The sequence below is a fragment of the Oculina patagonica genome, chromosome 10 (genome assembly GCF_052425735.1).
Source record: "Oculina patagonica isolate OP01 chromosome 10, crgOcupat, whole genome shotgun sequence".
Classification (NCBI taxonomy): domain Eukaryota; kingdom Metazoa; phylum Cnidaria; class Anthozoa; order Scleractinia; family Oculinidae; genus Oculina; species Oculina patagonica.
The window spans coordinates 11,675,178-11,693,467 of NC_135767.1; the positions used below are offsets into that span (position 1 = coordinate 11,675,178).

Consider the following 18,290-nt stretch of genomic DNA (forward strand, 5'->3'; position numbering starts at 1 on the left):
TTCTGCACGATTGATTCTTCCATGCGGTATTGTTTACAAAGATCTGTCCGTTTTATCCTTACCAGCCATCAGAGTTCTTAAAATACTGTAACCGCCGTTTAAGATTCTAATAATTAACTGACCTTTCAAACGTCATTCCCAAGTCCGATATCTTCTCGACGTCGATTTTTGAAAGATATCTTCTACAAGTACCGCCTTTATTCGTACATTCCTCAGAAGATTCTTTTCAAATCTTGAAGTCTGAGAAGAATTTGCATTGCTCAATTTGTGAGCTCTTTAAATAGTAACACCTTAGCCAAAGTAGTTCGCTCGACCATTATTCAGGTAAATTTAATGGGAAAAGGCTGTTAAATTCGATAAACTGGTCTGAGTGTCAGGTAATACATGTTCACCTAACAAATGTACGAAAAAGCCACTTGACGAAACATTTAGGTTCCCCCCTAGTTGTTAGTATCAAATTATGAGAAGTAATTATCTCTTCGGGCAGCAATTAAATATTATAACAGATCGGTACCTGGCAAACGTTGTCTTCTATAACACAGAGCACGCTGTTTTTCAAAGAAAAGACTGTATACAAAGTCAGTTCAATATGGTATGTTTCATGTCGTTTGTCAATACAGCTGACACTGGTTATCGGACAAGCCACCAGTACAACAAACAAATGAAAAGCCAACCCCCATTCGTATTTTGGAAATGTTCGACAACTTTAAATTGAGCCACCAGCCTCACAAGTCCTTCTGGCTCTTTCCAGTTCCCTTGTCAAACTGCAACCTCGAATCGGTAAATTCATATGTTGTGCCGCAGTTTTCATAAACTGGCATTACTTTTTTTTTCTTTTTTTTTCAAACTGGTTTAGTAAAAAAATGCCAGAAATAAAACCTTATTCAAATCAGCGGCTATCCCAAATAGTTTTTATTTCATGACGTCAGCGATTTGTGAATGCAATGATCTTGACGACGAAATGGTCTTCTCAGTGAGATGGTTGGGAAAGCCGTTTACCTACCCTTGGAATTATTGAGCGCATTATTGCGATTAGGGTTGCTGAATTAGAATCTTATTATTCCAAAACCGTTAAGGAAATTCCTTCTAAAAAGAAGTACTATTAATTTTTTAAGAAAAAAATATAAAAAAATAACTTGCACAGTTCTTAATTTTTAGTTTTTACTAGGGGATCACCGTACTTGTTTTCTCACTGCATGGTTATAATTTATGGTAAATTTGAGGCTTTGCGGGCGAAATAATATGACAGCTAAATTTTTTTTTTTAAAAAAAGGAAACCCCTCACAAGAAGAAAATTGCCGTACAGTCCGGGTCAAACGAGGATGCGAGTTGATGAGAGTTACAGTGGAACCCCGCTTTACGGACACCCGCTTAATACGGACACCCGTTAATACGGACAACGGACACTTTTCCCGTTCCCGAGTGACAATTTCTTATACATTGTTAACCCCGCTTTACGGACACTAAGTATCTGTTTACTGTTAATTTTCATTGTCACGATTATTTGCTAATTGAACCCTGGTCAAATAATGACAGAATTTGACGAGTTAAAACAATTTTATTACAAAGAGTAGCTCAATAGCGTGACTTCCAGCGTTTGACCCTTGTACGTAAAGTCCTTAAATATGGTCAAGAGAGGATGAGGTTGATATGGTTTTCTGGCTGCTGTTCCTATTCAAAACTTTCACTTTTTTTGCCTTTTGCTGTAGCCATCGCTTGTAGGCTTCTTCCTCTTTGAGGTCCTTTGCTTGCCACTTGTATCAGCAACAGCCTCTGTTCGAACTGCTGGATTGTTATCGACGTCTATTAATTGTTCGAGTAAATCCACGTGTTTGCTTGGACCATCAAATATATAGACACACGGTATTTCCATACCAAGACCTCCACCTTGATTTACTGCCTTTCCACATACTTCAACCAATCCTCGGTTGGTAGGCTTTGAAATAAAATGAGTGACTATTCCAGTGCGGTTTTTGGTGTTTGCGAGGTAATATGGAATGTGGCCAATAACTCGACTCTCTTTTAGCACTGCGACTGCGTTTTTATCCTGGGCGTTTTCTGGCTCTGGTTGCAAAGGTAAAATTTCACCACGTGTAGGAGTCCACCAGCCCTTGTAAACATGAAATCCCCTTATCCAGGAAGAAATTTTCAGCGTTCGGTGATCGTCCATACTTTCCGGTTCTCACGCGAAACTGACTAGATCGAATTCCAAAGTGTGAGGTGTGAGGTGTAATTAGCCAGTTTATTAGAACTGAAAGTGCAAGTGACAGCTTGTCAGTGTTCACAATTTACCGTGAACCATGTAGCGTGCCGCCACAGTCATTGCATCATGGCTTCACGTCCTTCAGCTAAGCGTAAAAGGAAAGATTTTACTGCTTTTGAAAAGGTTCAGGTCATTGATTACAAAAAGGAAAACCCAAATGCTAGTGTGCGAGCAATTGCTGAGAAGTTTGCTTGCGGTTAATCGCAAATTCAGTCTATTTTAGCGAAGGGGAATGAAATACTAGAGGATTACAGCGCAAACAAGAATGCACATTCTAAACGAGCCAGAGTATCGCCGATGAAAAATGTAGACGAGGCAACGTACGAGTGGTACCAAAAGGCAAGAACCAAGAAAATTCCAGTTACCGGACCAATGCTGCAAGAAAAAGCCAAACGAGCGAGTGAAAAGCTTGGAGACTCGACATTCAAAGCGTCTAATGGATGGCTGGACAGATTCAAGAAAAGGTACAACATTACAAGCAAAGTTATTAGTGGTGAGGCAGGGGGCGTCAGTGAAGAAACTGTAGCATCTTGGAAAGAGCGTTTACCGAGTATTTTGAGCGGCTACTCCCCGGAGAACGTCTTAAATATGGACGAGACAGGGCAATTTTTTCGAGCACTTCCAAACAGATCTCTGGCCGAGGTATCAAACCAGTGTACTGGAGGGAAAAGTCCAAAGAAAGAGTCACGTGCGCTTTTTTTGTTAATGCAGCGGGCCATTGCGAGAAACCAATTGTCATTGGCAAGTCAAAACGTCCACGTTGCTTCAAAGCAATCAGAGATACGTCTCAACTACCCTGCTCATACTTTAGCCAGGCTAAAGCTTGGATGGCCTTTAACATCTTAGATGACGTGCTATCCAAACTAAACCGGAAATTAGCAAGGGAGCACAGGAATGTTATTTTATTCCTGGACAATGCCCCTTGCCATCCTCTAGATATGAAAGGCAAATACGATCAGATCAAGATTGTATTTTTCCGCCAAATTCTACATCAAGACTCCAGCCTCTTGATCTTGGAATAATCCAAACATTTAAGCTCAAATACATGAAACTGATGCTGACACACGTCGTCAGCAAAATAGATGACTGTGACTCTGCCACCGACGTGTGTAAATCTATGGATTTACTACAAGCCATTAGGTGGATTGGCCAAGCCTGGGAAAACGTGTCAGAATCGACTGTCAAGAAATGCTTCATAAAGGCAGGTTTTCTTTCAGCAGACGAATCTCTCGTTTCATTTCCTGCGGAACACCGGGAGTTTGATCCATTTGAAGACCTAGAAACAGGTGAACTGGTGCAAGTGAATTCATTGTTGTGTGATGCAAGTTCCGGGACAAGCTCAGACATACCTTCAGCAGTTGAAGCCTTAGAAGCAACTTCTTCTCTGCCAACGTGTAAAGAGTTAAGCGCCAATTGGGAGGTGGAATTTTTCTCCGATCTATCGGCATCGTCTTCACAAGACGAAGACAGTGATGACGATCTCATTGAGGTCAATTCCCAGGCTAAGGAAGTGAAAGTCAAGTCTATGAGAGAAGCAATGACCATGCTAGAGGACTTGACGGAATTCCTTACCACTGAAAATTCAACGGACACAGGAAATAGCCTTGCAAAAGTTTTGTCAAATCTTCAGTCCGCTTGGTTGAATCGCAAGCTGAAAGTTTCCGTACAAAGCAAAGTTACTGACTTTTTTAAATAAGTTTGTTACGGTCAGAGTTCCAGTTATAAAGGAAACTTTATAGAAAACGTTATGTTGCCGTTAAAATGCATTTCATTTCTTGCTTATAGTTACTGTTGAGTTTGTATTAAAGTTTACCTCGAGTGTATGACTCGGATCGTAGGGTCTTCGTAAAACCTATTGTAATTTTAGTTAGAAAGTTCAAAATTTGCATTTGATTCAGTTACAGTACAATTAAACAATGTTTTGTTGCCGTAAAGACGTGTGCCTTCGTTTTTGTGTCGCTAAAACATGCATCCGTGACTTTTTTCTGAGATCCCGCTTTATACGGACACCCCGTTAATACGGACATTTTGGCCTGTCCCCTTGGTGTCCGTATTAACGGGGTTCCACTGTAACTCTCAATGAGAGTTTTGGTTAACTCTCATCGACTATCATCAACTTGGGACAAACGAGAACGAGAGTCCGTCAAACTCTTATCGACTCTCAAGAAAATTAAAGCACGTTCAAAGTCGCGCGATGAGAGCGCATAACAGTCGACGAGAGAACATGAAAGTTCCGTGCCAAAAGAGAGTGAGATTTTGAACTTTCATCAATTCTCATCCTCGTTTGGCCCGGGCTTAAGCATGAAATTTACTGGTACCATTTTGTTGTAAGCACAATCAATGCGTTTGGGGCAAAAATATTTAAATCACTAAAAAATAAAATTCTTAGAAAAACTATGATCAAATGCACCATACGCGCATCTCGTAATAGGTTGTTTGATCTGCGGTCTTTGAAATTGACCAATTTGACCGGTAACAGCTTTTGGCGAGAGAGGACTGGGTCGGGGTTTCCTTTTTTTCGTTCAGCTGGTGGCTCACCTTTATATCAGTAGCAGCAGAAAAATTATTTTTGATTTTAAGGGATTGATTTGTAAAGATGGAAAATGAATAAAAGCAAAAGGAAATGAAGAAATAACACATATAACGGTGATATTTTCATTATATTTTTCCATTTTTTTAATGTTATTACAGAATTCGAGTTATCAGGGTAAATTTGAACCAAATTTTGATCAAGGGAAAACGAAATTTAGTTCGAGTTAGCGGGGTTGTTCGAGTTATCCGAGCTGGAGTTACCGGGGCTCTACTTTACTGTTTTTTTTTTTTTAATTTTCAGTTTGGATCGGCTACTCGTGTAACCATGATTCGTTTATGCGCCACGCTGGTATGCTGGAAAACAACAGTCGTTAACAATTCTCTTTATTAACATTTAATTTTAATTGAGTACTACATTGCTTGCTTAAGATCATTCTTTTGTATATGTCATAGAAATAATATTCTATTCAATTACTTACTCATCATTACCCTGGATACAAGAGTTTTTTTTAAGCGGGAACAAAAACCCTGTAGCAATTACAAGGGTAACTCGTCATTTGGTTTTCTCGTTGGTTTTCTCGTGTGGAAATGAGTGAATGGGTTTTCTTAGAATAGAAACTCGAGAACTTAAAGACTCAGAAAAGGTGGAAAGCAATAAAATGAAATATTGGGAGGTCAACTCAGTTTCCGAAAGTTGTAAACAAAAGACTGAAAGAAAAAACGATAACGTTTTGTTTCAATACATAACGCCTACTATCATATAATTAGCACAATTCTAAGTAACGGCTTCGGAATTGCTTCATTTTAAAGCAATTATATTAAAACAAACTTCTTAAAGGACTATGCAGTGTCAATTGACAAACAATAAATGGAACAATTCTCTGTCATAGCTGGGCATCGCGCATGTATTTACTTTTATTTGATATAATTATACTAATGATCTCTATTTTAATCTGCATGGTAATCGCATGAGGCCAAGTAAAATTAAGAATTAATATCACGTGCTTTTTCGGAAGTTGCAGAAATTGGCCAAATCACTGTGCAAGGGATATTTATCCTTAATTTTGCGAGGAATATTGTGCCCACTTGTTTATGACATAGAGGGCATTTTTTTCTTATTTAATTAAAAGGCAACACCCCTCGTTGTTGCAAAATGTCGAAGAAAACTCTTTCAGTGTTCAGCATTTAAACGTCAATGAACTGTAAAAGGCACGAATCATCAGCTGAATGGAGCTAATTTTGTACAAAATGTTGAAAAGATCTTTGCCATTGACGAAATGATGCTTTTTTAAGGCCAAGGTAAGGAGTTTTTAGTGTTTCGATTGCAAAACGTTTACAAGTAACTCGGATTTTGTTAGATTTTTCAATTAGAATTCAATAGGTTTGCTCTCTAAGTTTTCCCTTGATAATTATCAATCTACGGCTTAATAAGCTAAGAACTCAACGGCTGAATTCGCTTCTCCAACTCCATCGCTCTCTTTACTTCGGACGGCTTCAAGTGAAATAATTTGATGACCTTCTCACTTAGACCAGAAAATCGCTTGCGTGGGATGTGACGCACTCTGCTAAAACTTAAACCTGAAAAAAAAAAAATGAATGCATTTCGCAGGTCACTTCAACATATCCCTTACATAAGTTATATAGCATTTTATTATATTTGGCCCTTATGTAGTAAATGAGTTAAATTCTGACTGAAGCCTACCTCTTAGAAGCGGTAACACATTGGAAGCTCCCTTTGGTGGCTGGTACTCCACTCGAACGCCTCCCGGTTGGGAAGAAAGGTCGATCACTTCTCGAGGCAGCACCTGTGTGCCTGGCATAACGACGTTAACAGAAGGAAAGAAAGCGTTTTTGTGGGCGTCACTTTTCTTCTGCCAGTCGTCCCAGAGCTTGTCGATAAAGCCATGATGAAGGAAGAATTCAGGAGCGGCGGCGGAATCCAAAGAGCACATGGTGCCGTCAATCAAACAATGGACCACGTCATGGAGGTTGATTCTGAGCATGATCTCAAAATCAGAGAAGTTACCGGCCGTTATTTGCAAGACCTCTTGCACTGCTACAGAATCTGGAGGGTTTCCATTGAACATCCTTGCTAAGCAGCGTGGGCCAGGTTCCGGTTGAGATCCTGCCGGAAGTGGCACGAGGCTCCATTCACTCTGTCGAAAAGGACCCGTCTGGACGCAGGCAGTTAATCCCACGCCATTCCCACCAAAGCCAGTGTTAGCACTGTGCCAAAGGTCTTCAGGATTGGCCGTGCTGAATGGATTATCGGAAGCAAGACTCCAATCCCAGTATGCGATAGTAAAATTACAGTCGACTCGTCGAAGGAGGTTCTCGTAAAGTAGCATAAAATACCGATGCCACGAAAGGAAGTGAGTAGCCTCGTGAATGCCTGAGATGAAAAGTAACCTGTGATCATTGATGAGGTTATCATAGTCTGCCTTGAATCTCGGATCAGTGGAAGCTGTTCGTATAACTCTTATGTAACGCTCTCGTTCGGCAAATGTCATGGATGTGAATTCTTTCCTTATCCGAACGCAGTTCACCAATTGGCCGCCAACACAGCTGCATCTTTGACCGCAACGATCAAATGTGGTACTGCCTTCTTGGCATACTAAAGCAAAGAAGAAGAATGAATAACGTTTAATAATACCGATATTCTTTGGCCTAGTTTTAGAGTTGTTTAAATCACTTCCTGCTTCTACATGGTTGTTACATGCAAGTCATTTAGCTGTAGGTCATAAAATGTATGTGTTATATGATATCAAAGAAATCGCCAGCAATCATAAAGCAGTCTGGTTTGGGAATATATATTAAAAAATTATATATCATATAGATTACTTTTTTTAATTGAAATTAACAGGATGGCTTATTCTTTGTTGCTCTGATGCTTTTACGGAGTTGGCCTGAAAATCCGACATTTCTCTCTTAGAAAACGACACACTGCCTTTTAAAAAATTACGTGTATTTTCGGACGTACGATCTCGTACCTATGTCCAAAGCAAGCATGGCTTCTGCGCTGATATTTTTTAGCGCTGTTCATTGAGGAATTAAAATGCTCGTCAGTAAAGACAAATATAAGTGCATTTAAAGTACATAAAAAACGCCCGACTTACGAATGATTGTTACTTTATTTTAAGAAACGACTAAGAAAATTCCTTATTTCAAGTGATGCATTTACTTCATTGACGCGCTGGTGTTCGAAACAGCATCAAATGACGAAATGTTTTGTTGCTAAGAGATTGACTAGGCTCCAATTTTTTTTAATTTAAAATAGGAACACCCCGGATAACCACTCTTACCTGGGCATGCGTCACTGTTGCACGACTGAGACTGCGAGCTGGTTCCTTGACAATCAAGGCCTCCACTGCCAGGTGGGGGATTGGTACAGGTCCGTGTTCGTACTTGGTTTCCTCCACCACATGTTGCACTGCAGCTGTTCCAAGCTCCCCAGTTTGACCAGCCGCCATTGACTTAAAAAATAATTGCACCTTTAATCATTTATTCGGCCACGTGATGAAGGGAAACACAAATGGGCTAATTACCTGGGCATCCATTTGTGTTGCAAGATTGTGACTGGAAACCAATCCCTTGGCAATCAGCACCGCCATTGGTTGGGGGAGGATTGGTGCAAGAACGCATGCGTGTTTGAGCTCCACCACCGCATGTCACACTACAGCTGCCCCAGACTCCCCAACTTGACCAACCGCCATCGACTAGGATAAAGAAAAGTTGTACACAATGTAATTCAAATTTACAGATCTCACGTCTTGGATTTACTTGTTTGTTTATTGCTTTGATGCACTTTTGAAGTAACTCTCACCTGGGCATCCATTTGTATTGCAGGACTGGGATTGTGAACTACCCCCTTGACAATCAGCGCCACCGATGGTCGGGGGAGGATTGGTGCAAGTACGCGTACGTGTTTGTGTTCCACTGCCACAAGTCAGGGTACAACTGCCCCAGGCTCCCCAGTTTGACCAACCGCCATCGACTAGGAAGACCAGAAGAAGAGGTATATACTTTCATTCAAAATTAGAATTAACTGTCATTTTAGAGAGGGGTACATTACACAGAGAGTTTTTAAAAAGAGAAAAGTGTATGAATCGACGCCTGGCTTAGACCAAAGTCCTGGCCGTTCCTTTGTAGAGAGGTGAGCGTTAGAAGAGTTTCGACCGAACAAATGTTTCAAATTTGAAATACAGATCATACTCCTTGCGTTTACTTGTTTTTATTGTTTGGATTCAATTATGAAATGAATCTCACCTGGACATTCATTGGTGTTGCAAGATTGGGACTGGGAACTATTCCCTTGACAATCAACACCACTACTTGTTGGGGGAGGATTGGTACAAGTACGCATGCGTGTTTGAATTCCACCACCGCATGTAAGACTACAGCTGCCCCAGACTCCCCAATTTGACCAACCGCCGTTGACTAGAAAGAAAAAAATTCGTTCACAAAATCATTCGAAATTGATGTTTCACAAGACACAGATCACAATTTTTGCGTTGATTATTTATTGCTAAATTTCACCTGGGCATCCATTGGTATTGCAAGACTGGGACTGAGAACTATTCCCTTGACAATCAGCACCACCGATGGCCGGGGGAGGATTGGTGCAAGTACGCGTGCGTGTTTGAGTTCCACTGCCACAAGTCAGGGTACAACTGCCCCAGGCTCCCCAGTTTGACCAACCGCCATCGACTATAGAGGAAAAAGAAGAGAGTCGCATATGCGAGTGATTAGGGCGCTGGACTTAAAAACTGTTACAAATGAGTAATTTTTCTTAGTATTCCTGAGTTATTATTTAACCATGCCGATCGACGGTACTGACAGTTAGAATTCTTTAGTTAATAATGTTGTGAACTATTATCATTGCTTCATTGCCCGTTTAGGCCACGAAAGACTCAGAGGGGTATGGTCTTAAAAGCTTCTGTATTTACATCTAAAACATCTCTAAGGAGACATCTGTTCTTTTCTCTTGTGGGGTATACATTATATAGATACAAAGAAGTAAATAAAGATTTTTTCCCCTTACCTGAACATCCGTTGGTGTTGCAAGACTGGGATTCTAGACTACTCCCTACACAATCAGCACCGCCACTAGAAGGAGGTGGACTGGTGCATGTGCGCATGCGTGTTTGTGCTCCACCACCACACGTCAGACTACAGCTGCCCCAGGCTCCCCAGTTTGACCAGCCGCCATTTACTAAGGTAAAAAATAAATAGTTTCAAACTAAACTTGAAAGCCTTCGAAATTGTTTGCATCTATGGTTGTTGTTGATCCGCTTTCAAAAGGAAATGTTTCCTTACCTGGACACTCATTCGCGTTGCAAGATTGGGACTGGGAACTATTCCCTTGACAATCAGCACCGCCACCTGTTGGTGGTGGATTTGTGCAACTGCGCGTGCGCGTTTGTGTTCCCCCTCCGCACGTTTGACTACAGCTGGTCCAGGCTTCCCAGTTTGACCACCCACCATCAACTAGAGCGAGAAAGAAAGAAAGATTGATAACAAGAAATTCATATATTGTTAAAAAGCTGAATTTCATTTTTGGAATATCATCCTTTGACAACCGTGGCCATTACTTCCTGATAGAGTTACGTATGTTACCGAAGTTACCCCGACTTGACAATCCATAGTTAGCTAAAGACTACGGTTGTTTTTTTAAATTAAATTATTAGGACTAAAACTTATTTCAGGCTTTGAAAGTAATAAGTTTTTCGACTTTGAACAGCGTAGCATGGGAAAACTGTATTCCGTACCTAAACATCCATTTAGGTTGCACGATTGGGTCTGGGAGCTACTTCCTGGACACGCAGCGCCTCCACCAGATGGAGGTGGATTGGTACATGTACGCATGCGTGTTTGCGACCCACCACCACAAGTCAAACTGCAACTGCTCCAGGCTCCCCAGCTTGACCATCCACCATTGACTAAATATATAAACAAGCAAATAACGTTACAAATAAAAAAAAACTTGCAAGGACTGAACTTCGTTGCACTGTTTTTCTGCCCTGAAATTTTATAGTTTATAAGTTCAAGGTGAATGTTAAATAATGTTTTGTACCTGAACATTCATTCGTGTTGCACGATTGGGTTTGAGAACTAGCTCCTACACATCCGGCGCCGCCAACAGAGGGAGGTGGACTGGTACAGGTGCGCGTGCGTGTTTGTGCACCGCCACCACATGTTTGGCTACAGCTTTCCCAGGCTCCCCACGCAGACCAGCCGCCATCAGCTATTATAAAGGGAACGTTTTTAATTAGAAAAAGATAATTATTTTATTCTCATTGTATTGATGTAATCAGTTGCAACACCTTCTATACAGCTACTGTAGTGTTCGCCAGCTACCTAGAAATGCGAACGTGTTACACAAAGTGTTTTGGCTAAGGTAGCTCTTTTACTTCTTGCATTTTACGTCTGAGCAAATTCTTGCAGTGTTTTCTTAAAATTCCTCCAGTGTTTTCTTTAACATATATTTAAGATTAAGACTAGGGCACTCTTACTTGGGCAAATATTTGTGTTGCATGATAAAGTCTGTAAGCTATTTCCTTGACAAGGCGCTCCACCATTAGACGGAGGAGGACTGGTACATGAGCGTGTGCGCGTTTGCGAACCACCGCCACATGTCTGAGTGCAGCTGGCCCAAGCTCCCCACGTTGACCATCCGCCATTTTCTACAAACAATGCAGGTATAAACAACACTTCTTTATCCCTTACTTTCTGATTTTGATGCAGCTGATTACGAGGTTGGCTCAGACAGGTTTCAATTTGGAATTTTTTAAGCATTTAATTAGTCGAGTATTAGCAATGCTTATTCTGTTACTTTTTTTGAAAAGCAATCAATCTCTACACTGAGTCAGAACAGGAAACAGTTGAAAGGAACAACAAGAATATAGCAAGTTAAAACTGTCCATGTTCGGTTGTTATTAAATCAAAATTTAAAAAAAGACAAAGCCAAATTGAGATTGTGCTCCGGAGAATATCCCCACCAAGTTTAACGATAATTGGATGACAAAATAAAAGGAAGTAAACACCATTTCAGGCAAGACCTATTAATTGAAAGAAGATACAAGGTATATGCTGGTTAAAAACCTTCTGTAAGGTATCAGCAAGACCATTTACCTGGGCAACCTGTAGTCGCACACTGCTGAGTCTGGGAACTACTGCCTTGGCAGGTCTGTGATGCCGAACTGCAGGTGCGCGTGCGCGTTTGAGATCCTCCTCCACAAGTCTGGCTGCACTGACTCCAGGCACCCCATTGAGACCAGATTCCACCGCCTGAAAGTGGAACAATATGAAATGAAACGAAACTAGGCAAGAACAAAATAATTAATAACCAAACAAATAGAAGGATGGTACAAAGTTTATCTCATAGACTTGAAGTTTCTATTTTTCAAAGGAAATATAGTAAAATTAACAATAAGAGGCATTCCGTGTAAAAACCGACCGGTCAATTTTCAATGGAAAAAAATTCTTTTTTTTTTCTCTACAGGAGTCAAATACACTTGTATCATGTTTTAAATACAAAAATCGTATTTTTTTTCGCTCAGTTTGTATTGCGTTTGGCATTTTGTTCCGAAACGACCGTAGGGTAAGCTAATCCTTTGTTCGTAAAACTGACTTTTGCCTGAAACTCGAGGCACCGTATAATCATGTTTACATTTAGATTTATAACAACAATGAAGTTTATTTTAAGCGCTAAATCAACTTTTCCTTCACAATAAGTTATGCTTTTTTCGTACACCCTCCTACCACCACGACAATTATCTAATATCAAAAATAGCTGCATACCCAAAAATAGACTTTTTTTTTTTTATTTTGCGATTCAAGATGGAGATTGAGACTATCGACACATGCCTTCACCACACTGAAGTTTAATAAGTTGTTTCTTCTTCCCAACACGCGATATTGATAGGTCATGTGAATGCTCCAGACTGGTGCAACCTATCACCTTCGTATCTGTACCTCTTGCAAGGCAAGTAAAATGCATGTGAGCAGAAACGCAGAGACAAGTTCAGACTGCTAACTTACCTGTCGGATTATCAATCTTGTAAACAGAAACTAGCCAAGGACCTCCAATGCCATAGTAACACGAATACTGTTGTTGTCTTTTACTTGTTACCGACAGCCCATCAGGACCCCAGGAGCATTGACCGTAATTTTTGATAGCAAAGAACGAGTACTTCCTTTTGACGGCCTCCTGTGCACAGGCTTGGATCACGTGACTCATATCAGGCAGTTTTGACCAATCAATTTTGTTTCTATAATCAAGGTATACTTTGTAGAACAATTGGTTATAGTATGGCTCCTTGTAGCATCCCAGGTGCGTAACAGGGACGTCTCCTAAATAACAAAAAAAAAATAAAAGAGGAAACACGTGTACTTTGATTAATGTGTGAAAAGCAATACATATAGTTACATTATCGCTACTTATCTGCAATTTCGATTTGACTTTAAGGCATAACATTTTTCGTTCTTGAGACTTAAAAATTAATCACCCGTGAAAAAGGAAATTACGTGCTTTCAACAGCTTTCAGGTCACTACCTTTATCGCCGAATTATAATTTTTTTTGTTTTGCTCCTTGTGAGAAAATGAATCCAGGCCAAATTTTTGCAGTTGTCTTATTTGCATGACGTTTAACGAGAATTTTAAGTTTACGATAAATAGTATATAATGAATTAGGTCGCTATTTGTTCGAATATAATTTTGTCATAGCAAAATTCCATTATTTTTCAGAGGTAATAAGATTTTTAAAGCTGGTATATGGATCTATCGTGTTAAAATTTGATATTTACTTTATCTTTAAACTTATTTTATTTTTCTGAATTACAAAAACACGTAGATGTTATCAATTAGAGAGGTAAGCATCGCGGAACGAACGCAAAAATATTTCTCTTTAAAAAAAAAAAAAAAAAATAATGTCTCTAGGAAGCATCGTCTGGAATATTGAAAAACTATGTCACAGGCTAAAATTACCAAATTTCCATGCATTATATAAAATATTATGCTTTATAAATCGGTTGTAACGTCACGCGACATTATTAAGTCAGGCAAAAAGGAATACTTTGATAACAAGAATGTTGTGTTTACAAATATTCGAGTCTGACAATGTTAACACACGGACTCCGTTTTGTGCTTCTAAACAATAAGTTTGTCAATGAATTCGTGAATATAAAAGGCCACAAAAATGCAATAATAATATAATAATAAATTTGATTCACTTTTTTCCTCACCTATTATTTGTATTTGTCAGTGAATGACCTTTACATACACTTGAGAAAAAAAAAACGAATGACTGCTGTTTTTCTTAAATAAAAAATAATATTATAAATTATCAAAGAAAACGTCACGTCCTCGAATAAATGACTTTAATTCACTTCTGAATGATTGGGAAAAAAGGCAATTAGATCTTTCGATGCACTTTACTTTAAATGGTTGTCAAAGACCTTGTCCACGTAGACGTAGTCATTACAAAAGCATCTGAATACTGACTCGTAATATCACATGTTTATAATGATAATGGAACCAGACAAAGGACCTAAAATACAGCAATATTAGATGCAAACTCTGAGTGTCTTTCTCGCATTGTCAATACTAACAAGCTATTTAGTCTTATGTAGAAACGTAACACATATTTTGTGGCCGATGTTTTTAGTAAACATGTAATTTTAATCCACATCCTGCGGTTTAAAAAAATCTCTGAATCGTTTTTTTTTTTGTCATGTTTTTTGGTGTGTGTTGAAACAATGAAAGGGGGCTCTTCGTGATATAGGCTGTGCAAATTGTTTTCTTCCTTTGTTTTCTAACAATATTGGTGTGTTATAAAGGAAAGAATTAGATTTGACGTAACTGTTCATTCAAGAATACAAAAATCGGTTTTTCTGATTGTTATTTATATTTTTGTATTTTTTCTTATATAACAGAGAATTTGAAAAAAGGTAAAATTTCACATTAGCAGGAGTAATTCCAAAAGTTTACAGCTTTCGTATAGTTTAATTTTAACAATCATTTTAATTACGGCATCTTTCAATTTCGGTTATTTTATTTTGCTTCAATTAACTAAGTGTAATTTGCGTGAGTGCGCGTGTAAAAAAAAAACATTTTCCAGTCCAGTGCATTAATTCTAAAAAGATCTAGGACCCTCATCTACCGTTTAATCACAATAAAACAACGGAGGTTTTGTGATGCTTATATAAGCTCACAATGCATTAGATGGCATACGTCGAACCTACTTCTTTTTTCTTTTTTTCTTCATAATATGGAACATGTGCTACTAACCACTGCTAGATACGTTTGCTCTAACAAGTTGAACTTTTATTGGAACACTTTAAAAGACAGTACCGGTAAATATGATTAACATAATTAGTTCATAGATTAAAGGAAAGCCAAAAATAACCGACAGTCTAATTTAAATCTAAAAGAAACCAATATTTAGAAGTTATGGTGGAGGTGTCTAACGCTGTATAGGATGATTACGATTTATGAACAAACATGAAAACACGAAATCTATTTCCAGCTTGCAAAAGGTACATTGAACATAGGCAGCTCTTTTGCGGCATAGAACGCCGCCAATCTAGACAAATTTTATAATATTTTCACCATAATGACTGGGTATTGGGAGAATTGCTTTAATTAAAAGTTACATGCAAGAAAAGTTATGAGCATTAACCCTTGAAATATTGTAGGTAGTTTGATCCATGTTCAGTCTCAACAAATTGCAATCGGCGAGCAGCAACTGATAAATGAAAAAAAAATGGAGACATAATAATATAGTTTGTTGCGGACGGGGTCTCATCATTTTGGTGATAACTAGTAAAACCTGAAGGTACTGTCACTTCACACTAAAATGGGATTATACGCTTCAATTGAAAAGGGCAGTATCTCAACTGTAAATGCAACTTACTTTCCTTCATTCTGTTTCCCATAAAATATAGGAAAACCACTCTTACCTTGAGCCACACATGATAAGCACAGTGATAGAAGAATTCCCGCGAGAAAGAAAATTGTATTGCCTGTCATTTTATAAAACAAATCTGAAAAAGATAGAAAGGATGAATTGAATTACGGTATCTGAAATGGACGAAGTTCGAGTTTTTTAAAAAAATGGTTTAATTCGATATTGGGTTTTAGCACCGTCTACCTATTGTCAAAGAGTTAACAAAGAAAGGATAACAATGAGAGTATGGTTACTTCAATATTTCAAATGCCACGTCGGAGGGAAAATCTTCATCACCTTTCATCAGTAGCAAAACCCCTTTTCATAGGAAATATGACAAAAACTATAGCAATTAGCTTTTAGAGTATAGCAATGAAGCTATGAATTAAACACCTACATTCAATAAACTTTTTTATAACATATCCTCCATTACCGCGAAAACAAATTCAGTGTACGTAAGTGTGCACGTAATCAAATAGTGCACACTGATAGTGTGAGTAAATTAAACCGCTTCGCCAGGATTTCTTCTATATTTTTTTTCCTTTCTTTTTTTTCTCTCTCGCGAATTCACCGTTTTCCACCGGCAGTGTTTTAAAACAAATGTATCATGCTTTTAGCTGTGACTATCTAATTGTGGTGCAAGCGAGAAGTTTAGAGAGCACTGATGAAGTAAGAGTTCCTGACTACTGCCTTGGGGAACTCTTACGCTTCTTTCCTGCTTACCAAATTTCCGTCGAAGCATAACGTTTACGATAGGAAGAATTCATGTGAAAATCGTTTCAACTCTGCATCATCGGCATTAATTTTTTTGGTCGCGTTTGTCTCCGTTAGCCATGAACAATATGACTACAAGAGCAGCGAAAAGTTTTTTGAGGAAAACAATTCAAGCCGCTTTTCACGAATCGTTTTTTTTATTCAAAGATTGATTTCAAACGTAAATGTGACGTTGAAAAATAAATAAATAAACGAACGTGTATGGTTTTTTTTTTCATCTCAATTTATATTTGCAGTAAAATTTGTCTTTTAAAGGAAAAAAATTATTTATTCTCAATTCAGCACAAAAAATACTTACAAAGTACGTCAACAAAGTGGAATTTTTTTAGGGCGCTTGGTATACGATTTTTCTTTCTCTAATTTTTTCTTTCTTTCTCTATGATACAAATAGCATATATATGTTCCGTTATCTCTACTTTGAAGAAAAAATTAAAACATTAAAAACAATTGCAATAAATTAGTGGACGATTTAACTTACCTCAACTTGTGTTCTGAAGGCTGTCGAAGGACGACTAACTATCTGAGAAATCTGTATTGTTCTTTAATAACAAATTTTCACTGCATTACCAATTAACCCATTACGTACTAGGCCTTAAATATCAGACACAAATGTCATGCATTTTCCTCAATATTAGCTCTAAAGTTTTAGCACCTTGTGCATTTTTACAATATCCCGTCGATGATGAACTTACGTTTTCTCTTCGTTTATTTGCTTAAGGGTGCTTTAATATAATACGGAGAAAGTAAATTTTCACCATTTTTGAGAATTAAGGCGTTAAATATTAGCCAAGCATTGAAGTATGCCTTTGTTTTAAAATAACCCACTTGGCTTTAAAGAGAAACTAGATCAATATAGAGCCGTTTTGAAATATATTTTTGTTCCTTTTTTCACTTCAGCTCATTGTTTAAATTTCAATAGACTGATAATAGAAAATGCCTCGGGTTCTATACAAATCATGACAATAAATCAAAATGGCAAAGATATATGCTGTACATTCACAAGAAAGCATATCTAGTGACGGAACAAGTTGGGGGCCATCATTCTTTAAGCTTAAAAATAGAACATGGATATTTGTGCAAAAGATCCGATTTTACGTAAACGATTTCGTCAACAGTTAATAGCGTAACCTATGGAGTATTTTTGGCGAATGTTTTTGTCAACAAAATGCAGCTTTTCCTTTTAGCACTGGTACAATATCACACGGTCAGAAAATGTTTAATTCAATTAGCTCTCCGTGCCATTTACGGAGTTTTGGACATGTTAACCAAAGGTAATCCAACAGACATAGTTAAACGATCGAACGCTTAAGAGCTTATTTCCTCTATATATCAACGAATGTCACATTTTTTACAGTGAGTTGTTCCACATGTTTTTCCGCATGTTTGGGCACTTATATGTGGGCGAGTGAAGTTCTCTACTGTCCTAGATCGCAAGTATTTGGCCGTAGTAGCTCGTAGTTATAAATCATAGTATTCAGAAAGTAACGTTTATTGTTAACGGGATCTCAAACACTGAACGTAACGGGAACCTCAAAACGCCCGAACGTAGCGACCCTTTTAAGTTTACTCTTCAAAAACCATGCTGTTAATTGTTGTATTTAAGAAACATATTTTAGGTAATGCGGTGTGTGTCTAAAAAACATGACCTGGAAGTCAATTGAATGACTGAAAGGTAGTCTCCGATGAAGGAAAACTACAAATCTATTAGCCAAGTGTCGTCACGTTAAGTAGATCCCCAAATCTTTGTCGTAGTGCTTCTTACAAAATAGGTGTTC

The 18,290-nt window shown here is 38.4% G+C and overlaps 1 protein-coding gene across 10 annotated transcripts in view; it reads right to left on the reverse strand.

Annotated features, from left to right (window-relative positions):
* The window catches only part of LOC144628471 (SCO-spondin-like), a 32,150-nt gene extending 16,290 nt beyond the window's left edge, over positions 1-15,860 (reverse strand). Inside the window, exons 1-15 of one of the 10 annotated variants that reach the window (XR_013566259.1) lie at positions 15,755-15,860; positions 12,836-13,147; positions 11,927-12,082; positions 11,308-11,478; positions 10,869-11,039; positions 10,564-10,734; positions 10,112-10,282; positions 9,837-10,007; positions 9,332-9,502; positions 9,062-9,232; positions 8,619-8,789; positions 8,341-8,511; positions 8,098-8,268; positions 6,498-7,409; positions 5,933-6,373 (exon numbers count right to left, since the gene is read on the reverse strand). Coding sequence is in view for 9 of the 10 variants with exons in the window: in XM_078486566.1 (XP_078342692.1) it covers positions 6,228-6,373; positions 6,498-7,409; positions 8,098-8,268; positions 8,341-8,511; positions 8,619-8,789; positions 9,062-9,232; positions 9,332-9,502; positions 9,837-10,007; positions 10,112-10,282; positions 10,564-10,734; positions 10,869-11,039; positions 11,308-11,478; positions 11,927-12,082; positions 12,836-13,147; positions 15,755-15,824 (3,306 nt within the window). In the remaining variant the exon portion in view is untranslated. Of the gene's footprint in view, positions 1-5,173; positions 6,374-6,497; positions 7,410-8,097; positions 8,269-8,340; positions 8,512-8,618; positions 8,790-9,061; positions 9,233-9,331; positions 9,503-9,836; positions 10,008-10,111; positions 10,283-10,563; positions 10,735-10,868; positions 11,040-11,307; positions 11,479-11,926; positions 12,083-12,835; positions 13,148-15,754 lie in introns of those variants that run through there. The other 9 variants (XM_078486566.1, XM_078486570.1, XM_078486571.1 and 6 more) reach the window with 9 other exon arrangements.
* Positions 15,861-18,290: the final 2,430 nt, after the last annotated feature.